Here is an 8,513-nt window from a genome sequence, read left to right on the forward strand (position 1 = left end):
GGCAGGGGCTGGATGCGACTCCAGCCCCGTGGGGGGGAGCCGGGGCCCCGCGAAGCCCCCGGGGGGTGCGGTAACCCGGGGGGGGGGGGGGGGGCGGGGGCGGCTGGGCTGCCCCGGGCCTCAGTTTCCCCATCTCCGCTGCCGGGGAAGGGCCTGATCCTGGCACACCCCCACCCCCGCGGCAGAGTGGGAGCCCCGGCTAGGGGCGGGGGGTGGGGGTGTCGCTGTGTGTCCGTGTCGTCCGTCCGTCGGTCCGTCTGTCCCCCCCCTCCTCCGTGCCCGTGTCCCGCGGCCCGGCCCGCCCCCGCCCGCCGCTCCCGTCCCGGCCTTTTCTGGGCCGCATCCAACTTCCCGGCCGGGGCGCGGCGGCGGCGGCGGCGGGCGGGCGGCCGAGCTCCGATCCCGGCCCGATCCCGGCCCGATCCCGGCCCCGGCCCCGCTCCCGGCCCCGGCCCCGGCGGCGGATGGCGGATGGCGGCGGGGGCTGCGCGGGGCCCCCCCGGCGCTCAGAGCCCCGGCCCGGCCCGGCCCGGCGGTAGCGGAGCGCGGAGCCGGCGGTGAGTGCGGGGTGGGGGGGGGGGGTTGGGGGGGCTCTGGGGGGGGGTCCCCTGTCCCCCTGCCCCCGCCCCGTGTCCCTTGTGGCACCCCCCGCAGCGCGTCCCCCGCACACGCCGGCATCTGCCTCGCAGGTGCTGACCCCCGCCCCACCCCCACCCCCCCGGCAGACAGACAGACAGACAGACCGACCGTCCCGGGGCAGGGCCCCCCCCACCCCGGCAGAGCCCTTCCCCCAGGGTGCACAAGCCCCCCCAGCAGGGACGCTCCCAGGGGAAGGGACCCCCGCCCCCAGGGTGTGGGGCTGGGCGGGGTGGGGGCAGCAGCGGGGTGTCACTGGGCCCCCCCCAGCAGGGTGGGGGTTCACCAGCTCTTGTACCCCCGTTTGGGGAAGGTGGGGACGGCCACGGGTGCAGCCCCCCCCCCCGCCTCCCCCCTTCATGGCTGAGCTCTGGGGCCCAACGCCCCCCCCCTCGGGGCAGGGAGTCCCTGGCATGGGCCACCCCTGCTGGCACCACGGCCCCCCCGGGGTGTCACCTGCTCCCCCAGCGGTGACACCCCGGATGGTGACACCCACCATGACTGGGCAGCTTTGGGTGGGGGGGGGCATCGATGACAAGTGACTCTAACCCAGTGAGGGGGAGGCAGAGGGGACACAGGGTTGAGGGACATGGGGTGGGGCGGACACCGGTGCTGCAGGTCCTGGCAGAGGGACTGGCAGGTGCTGGAGATGGTGGTGGTGAGCCTCCCACCCACAGGCGGGGGAAACTGAGGCACTGGGAATCACCAGGGTGGGGGACGATGACACCAGGCTCTGCTTGGGGAGGGGCACTGGGGAGGGGGGGCAGGCTGGGGGGGTGTTGTGGGGTGTTGCCTGCCCACGTCTGCCTGTAACAACACCCGTTGTCCCCTCCCACCCAGGCGGGCAGCTCGCCATGGCCGACCCGAGCCACATACAGTCAGCCGCGTCCAAGAGCATCCGTCCCTTCCGCTCCAGCGAGGAGTACCTGGAGGCCATGAAGGAGGACCTGGCCGAGTGGTTCAACACTCTCTACGACCTGGACATCCAGGTGGACACCTTCCTGGAGAGCTTGGAGACAGGCTGCCACCTCTGCCGACATGCCAACAACGTCAACCGCATCGCGCTGGACTTCCAGCAGCAGCACCCCGAGGTGGCTGCCCGTATGCGTGTCCCCCAGAACGAGGTCATCTTCCAGTCCAAGAACGTGGTGCCCGGTTCCTTCATCGCCCGGGATAACGTCTCCAACTTCATCCAGTGGTGCCGGCAGGACCTCGGCATCCAGGATGTCCTCATGTTCGAGACCAATGACTTGGTGCTGAAGAAGAACGAGAAGAACTTTGTCCTCTGCTTGTTGGAGGTGGCCAGGAGGGGCTCCAAGTTTGGCATGCTGGCCCCCATGCTGATCCAGATGGAAGAGGAGATCGAGGAGGAGATGAGGGACCAAATGGCCTACGGTGTGCTGGACACACGCCAGGAGAGCCGGGACCCCCAGGCGCCTGCCTACCCCAGCAGGGCCCGGCCTGTCACCCTCTGCGACCTGAGGAACCTGGACGAGCTGGTGAGACGTGCTCCCCCGGGAGCCCTGCGTGCGGGTGAAGGCCTCAGCGGCCACTCAACAGGCTGCTCTGTGGCCCCCGGCAGGTCGCCTCTGTCCACCCAACGGGCTGCTCTATGGTCCATAGGAGGTCCCCTCTATCCACCCAACAGGCTGCTCTGTGGCCCCCAGCCAGTCCCCTCTGTCTGCCCAATGGGCTGCTCTGTGGTCCATGGGAGGTCCTGTCTGTCCGCCCAGCCAGGCTGGCTGCAGCCCGTGGGATGCCTTCTCCACCCACCCACCACCCACCCAGGCCCTCCGTGGCCCATGGGAGGTCCCGTGCCCTGTGGAGCCTCCTGGCACCAGGATGGGTTATTTTGGTGGCCGTGGCCATAATCACAGGGGGGACACGGGTGCCACCTCCACCCCTGCCACTTCCTCCCCATGGCGGGGACACACACACAGTGATCCCCACCCTGGGAACCTGCCCAGATCTGGCCCTCCTCATCCCAGGACCTTGGGTCTGGTGTCCCCAGGGACAGACAGATGGACATGGGGACATCCCAGTTGCTCACAGCCACTATTTGGGGCATTGAGAGGAGGGTTGGGGGGGTTGAGGGGTCGGGGTGGGGGTTGGGGGGGAGGGCAGGTCTCCTCCACAAGCCGGGGTGCAGGGATCCCCCACTGGGGCCAGGAGGCTCAGGAGGGATTAAAGCTGGGCTGGGTGCAGGATCCGGCCCATGCCTGAGGCAGAGGATTAATATGGGGCCGGGGGGGGCAGGGGGGGGGCTCTGCCCTCCCCTGACCCCCTAAGCTCAAAGCTGTTTTTTAATTGAAACCCCGATTCCTCGTAAAGTCTTGCAGCCGCCATACTGGGGGAAGAGTAGCCTGCCCCCCTCCTCCACCCAGTGCTGTAGCAAAAGGACCCCCAGCACTGTTGCCCCCCAAACCTCCCCCAGCACCCCTGCCCAGGCACTGCCATCCCTGGCCGCATTTTTCCGGGCTGCGTAATTCCTTGCCATCGGCTTTTATGGGCAGCGCTGGAGCTGGGGAGGAGCCTGACAGTGCCGGATCTGGCCCAGCAGGTCCCCATGTTCCCCCCACCAGGATGGCAACAGGGTCAGGACCCCCCCTCACTGCAGACACACACCCCCCAACACCTTCCCCGTGTCTCAGTTTCTCCGGTTGGGGCTGACCTTGGCACCTGGCCGCTGCCCCGGATGGGAACCGGAGCGGACGGATCCTGCCCTGCCTGGACCCCTGCGATGGGCAGAAAGGCAGAACTGAAAAATAAAAAAGAGGAATTATAAAATAAAACAAAACAAAAACAAAACCAAAAAAATCACCAAAATTTAGGGGTGAGGCTGGCGGTGCTGCGTGTGTCCCCCGCCCCGGGCCAGGGCAGGATGCGGCCGTGTCCCCGCGTCCCCCCATGGCTCCCTGCCTAATCCCTGACGTCAGCCCCGGCCAGGCCGCAGGCAGGGCGGCCGCCCCGGATGGAGCAGGCAGCTGGTGGGCAGGCAGCTGGTGGGCAGGCAGCTGTGCAAGCAGCCCTGTCTGATCACCCCATGGCGATGGGGGGGGGGTGTGTGTGTGTCCCCTGGCCGCCCCCCCCCACCCCCTCTCTTTGGCTTTTTATCGGTGCCAGCTTTTTCAGGGGAGAAAAAAAAATGGGGCTTTAACCCTTTTCTGTTGGTGGAAGTGGGGTGCAGGGGGGTGCTGGAGGGCCCTGCCCCATAGTGGGGTGCTTGGGGGTGGGGCGTAAATCCCCCATGGTTTGGGGATTAGCAGGGTATGGGGGCAGAGTCCTCCTCCCTCCAAGTTTTGGGGTTACTCTGAGCTCCCAACACCAGAGGTCCCAAGGGGATGAGCTCCATGGAGTGGGACTGGCAGCAGGTGAAATGAATTGTGCCCATTCTCAGCCCGCTCAGGGGTGGCTGGCTGTGGGAAGCGCCCCCGGGGCCCTCTCCCACAGCATGTGGGTGCTGTGGGTGCTCCCCACTGCCTGGGGCTGCTGTGGGAGCTGCCAGCTTGGGCTCCCACATGAACCCACCCAGCTGCTTCCCAGCAAGTACAGGCAGCGTGCTGCCCACGGGCCTGCCCCCTCCCGCGGGGGCAAGCACGGGCAGGAGGAGGGGAGCTGCCAGGCCGACATCAGACTGGCTACCCCATTCTCCGTGGGCTCTACACAGCCCCTCTACGTGCACCTATCAGTAGGGGTTGGCCCTATAGCTGGGGGTCTGCACCCCACTGACCCCTTTCCTCTCTGTCGGCAGGTGCGGGAGATCCTGGGCTGCTGCTCCTGCCCCTCCCAGTTCCCCATGGTCAAGGTCTCCGAGGGTAAATACAAAGTGGGCGACTCCAGCACGCTCATCTTCGTCAGAGTAAGCGCCGCCGTGTCTCTCACCCCATCATCGCCACACCCCGCGCTGGGACCCCACCCCCACTCTCCTCCTTCCCCCACTCCTGCGCGTGGTGGGGACCCGTCCTGAGGGACCCCGTGGTGGGACCCTGTGGCGGGGTGGGGCCCTTAGCTGAATTTACTCCCACAAGCTGCCCCGTTTCGGGGAGATGGGGGGGTAGGGGGGGGTGGCTGTGTCATTCATCTTTGGTGGTCCCTCTTTGGCCACGCCCCGGGGAGCAGGCAGGGTGACACGGGCTGTCCACAGGTGCTGAGAAGCCATGTGATGGTGCGTGTCGGCGGCGGCTGGGACACACTGGAACATTACCTGGATAAACATGATCCATGTCGCTGCTCCTCCCTCTGTGAGTGACACCCGCCCCCCCAAATCTGGGGACACCAAGGCCTAGGGACACGCACACAGCACCCCATCACAGCCGGTGCCACCCCACCCTCACTGCATTTCATGGCTCCTGGCTCTCCATAGGGTTCCTTTCCCCGGGGCTGGGCTGCTCAGGGTGCTGATCTGGCTGAAATGGGAAAAGGAGGGGTGAGACAAGGCAGGTTTTCAGCTAAATTAATTCCCAAGGGGATGAATCCATAGCCTGGGAAACCCTGGCTGGAAAAGCCGGGTGCCGGAACAACACAAGGGTGGGGTGGGTGGCAAGGGGTGCCCCCCCCCCGCCCCCACCTTGACATCCCCCCTCATCCCCGCAACATCTCTTTTTCCAGCTCACCGCCTGCCCCAGCCCCGTGCCCCAGGCTTCTCCCCGCAAAAATCAGCTCCCGGCAGCTTCTCCCCTGCCCCTGGCGCCCCCAGCCCCGGTACCCCCCGACGCCCCCGTGCAGCCGGCGCCCCCTCGGGTGGGGGGGACGGCAGCCATGTCAGGATGGAGCGGGGCAGCCACCAGCCAAGGGGTGTCGGGGACACGGGCATCCCGAAGCCACCATCCAGCACCAAGCAGGAGGGTCTGCCCCCACGGGGGGGCTCAGCCCCTCTGCCCAGCTCTGCCAGCCATTCAAGGAGCGCCGCTGAGCCACGGGCAGCTGGCACGCTCAGGTAGGGCACCCATGGGTGCTGCTTGGGAAGGGTGGCGGGGGACACGCTCACCTGCCGGTGTCCTGTGCCAGGAGAGGGTTGCAACTGGGGGGGGTGTGTGCAGTGGGGGTTTGCAATGGGGGCAGGAGGGTTCCCAGCAGGGGGGCAATGGGGGGTTGCACTGCCCCACCCCCAGCCCTGCTAAGCCTCGTCTCTGTGCCCCCCCCAGGCCCCGCGACCCCGCTCCCACTCGTGCCCGCCGCTGCTCGGGTGACAGCGACTCCTCTGCCTCCTCGGCACAGAGTGGCCCCCCGGGCACGCGGGACGGGGGTCCCCCCCGCCGCCGAGACCCCAGCCGGGGTGTCCCCCCGCAGCCTCCCCGCGACACCGGACCCTCCCCGGGTGGGCGAGCGGCTCCAGAGGAGCGTGGCCGCTCACGGGTGCCCAACGGGCCTGGCCGGACCCCGCCACGTGCCCGCAGCCATGGCCACCCCAGCCCCCAGCCCCTGCTGCTCATCAGCCGCCGGCGGGACGGGCAGCACTCCTGGGCGCGGGCAGAGCCCCCCTCCCGGGGCGGCAGCCCTGCCCGCAGCCGGACCCCCTCCCGCCAGGCCGCCCGCAGCCCCGCGCCCACCCCGCGCCGCTCCTCCTTGGAGGAGGGTGTTGGGGGGCAGCGGGTGGGGGTGCCTGGGGAAGCCCCCCATGGTGGCGGGGCTGCGGAGGCCTTGCAGCGGGAGCTGGAGGAGCTGGTGCGGCGGCTGCGGGCCCCCCTGTGGCTGGAGCCCGGCCAGGAGCAGCAGCTTTTCCGCCGGCTGGAGGAGGAGTTCCTGGCCAACACAAGGATGATGGAGGAGCTGGAGGATGGGGAGACCCCCACCGATCTTCCACCACCGCCCCCCGGCACCGCAGCCGACTCGGCCTACTGCTCCTCCAGCTCCTCCTCATCCTCCCTCAACGTCTTCGGCAAGCACGGCCTCCCTGCCGAGGACAGCCGGAGGAGCGGGAGCGGGAACGGGACCGGCCCCCCGCCACCGCCAGTGGTCCCCGAAATGGCGGACGCAGGGCGCCGGCCGGCCCTCTCCAGCTCCTCTGATGAGAGCAGCTGCTTCCCAGCCTCCTGGGATGCCCGGGAGATGCGGGGGGGCCCCGAGTCCGACACCGACTGGGCGCCGGGGGAGGATGAGTTGACGGAGACAGAGGAGACCCCCGCTGTGGTGGACGGCCCGCCAGGGGTGCCGGGGGCCCCTGAGCCGGTGCCTTCCCCCCCCGCACCACCCCTCCGCCCCTGGGCCAAGCCCCGGCTGGACACGCAGCCCCACAAGAAGCCCTCCAGGATCCCCACCCCACGGGGCTATGGGGCAGCCCCACCCCAGCCCCTCACTGGCAGCCCCAAACCGGGGGAGCGCAAGCCCTGGGGCGCTCTGCAGAGCGTCCTTTCCTCCCTCCTGGAGCCCGCCTGGCTCCCGCGGGAGCACGAGGGGCTGGACGAGGACCCTTGGCCATGAGACGCCCCACTCAGTGGCCATGGGTGGCAGGCAGGCTGGATAGAAGCCCCCAGCAAAACCCCGCCGGCGCCATCGCAAAGCTGCTGCTGGGAATGGCACCTGCACGGCGCGGCCCCGACCAGGTGATGGCCATGGGCGCAGGGTGCCGGAGAGCTGGGACGCCTTCACTTGGTGACTGTTGGCAGCCGGGTTGGGCTCTGCAGCGAGGCCCTGGCCCCGGGCGCACCCCCCCAGTCCCCATGGAGAGCAGCTCCACGGGGGTGGCCATGGCACGGTCGTGGTGGTGGCCAGAGCGGAGAGCTGCATCCCAGCCGCCTGGGAACAGGGCTGGAAAGCAACCGGCGCGTCTTATCTTTGTCTCTTCTCCTCCTCTTCTTCACCATCTCTTTGTCATCCTCTGTTCTTTGCTGCCTTCTCCTCTTGACACCTTCCTTTCATATCATTTCTCCTCATCTTGTTTTTCTTCTCTTCTTGGCCTTGGCTTCTTGTCATTCTTTTCCTCTTCAAGTCCTTCTCCTCCACCTTCTCTTCTTGGCCACCTTCTCATCATGTCATGTTCTCCTCTTGGCCTTCTCATCTCCCCTTGTCGTCTCCTCGTCTTCTCTTCTTTTAGTCTTTGTCTCTTCTTCCTCTTTTCTTCTCTCTTCTTCTTTCTGTATCTGATGACTCGGGGACATGCAGCTTATTGTCACAACCTCTATTTTGGGGCAGGGAGTGGTGGCGGGGGGGGGGCACTTGTTCCTCTACAGCCCCCTTCAGATCCCGGCCAGCCACAACCATGTCTGTAGCGTGTGTTGCTGTCCCCAAGGTGGGCCAGGGCTGTGTGTGGAGTCCCCTGCCCAGGCCACCACGCCCCCACCCCTCCAGCCTTGCACGTTCCCCTGAGCCAGTAAAGACCAACAGAGCTGAACCCATCGCGTCCAGTCGTCTGTCCTGGGGGCAGCAGTGAGACTCTATAGGGGGTTTGGGACCTGCTGGGGACAGCCAGTGGCAAGCAGGAGGGACATGAGACCCCCCTGAGCCCAGGGGAGGTGGTGGGCCATGGGGCTGAGTTGTCAAGAGGGCTGGGAGCGGTGGAGGGAAGAGCTGGGGTGAGGGTCAGCCCGGATGCTCTGCACCCCATTGCAGCCATGGGACCACCTTGGCTGCATCTGGGAGACCTCCACATCCCCAAAGCCCTGGGGGCTGCCTGGAGCAAAAGCACCACATGGCCAACTCTTCACACCAGCGCTGCCTGCCCCAGGGGCACAGCCAAGGGCTGGGCAGGTTTTGGTTCACCATGCGGGGGGTGTCTAAACCTGCTGGTGGCAGCCACCCTGCTGCAACATTGTGGCTCCCAAAGCAGGGTGTCCCCTGTGGTCCCCAAGTGCCTGCCACACATCTCCCCTGGGAGCAGGGCCAGTGCACCAGGGGGTGCCCAGAGCAGCGCCAGCACCCAGCAGAGTGCCTGGTACCAG

The 8,513-nt window shown here is 67.6% G+C and overlaps 1 protein-coding gene across 1 annotated transcript; it reads left to right on the plus strand.

The window, feature by feature from the left end:
- Window positions 1-219: 219 nt before the first annotated feature.
- Window positions 220-7,966, plus strand: GAS2L1 (growth arrest specific 2 like 1). The gene is made up of 6 exons (XM_064466057.1): window positions 220-557; window positions 1,477-2,135; window positions 4,388-4,495; window positions 4,781-4,877; window positions 5,245-5,572; window positions 5,781-7,966. The coding sequence occupies exons 2-6, from the start codon at window positions 1,491-1,493 to the stop codon at window positions 7,054-7,056; spliced, it is 2,454 nt and encodes an 817-aa protein (XP_064322127.1). The 5' UTR covers window positions 220-557; window positions 1,477-1,490; the 3' UTR covers window positions 7,057-7,966.
- Window positions 7,967-8,513: the final 547 nt, after the last annotated feature.

This window comes from Phalacrocorax carbo, chromosome 15, assembly GCF_963921805.1.
Source record: "Phalacrocorax carbo chromosome 15, bPhaCar2.1, whole genome shotgun sequence".
NCBI lineage: Eukaryota > Metazoa > Chordata > Aves > Suliformes > Phalacrocoracidae > Phalacrocorax > Phalacrocorax carbo.

What these genes read in the sequence shown, in the direction of transcription:
- GAS2L1 (XM_064466057.1), top strand. Translation starts at nt 1,491, where the DNA reads ATGGCCGACCCGAGCCACATACAGTCAGCCGCGTCCAAGAGCATCCGT. An exon ending in GCACGCTCATCTTCGTCAGA is followed by an intron (nt 4,496 to 4,780) that starts GTAAGCGCCGCC and finishes GGCTGTCCACAG; the next exon opens with GTGCTGAGAAGCCATGTGAT. An exon ending in CGGGCAGCTGGCACGCTCAG is followed by an intron (nt 5,573 to 5,780) that starts GTAGGGCACCCA and finishes TGCCCCCCCCAG; the next exon opens with GCCCCGCGACCCCGCTCCCA.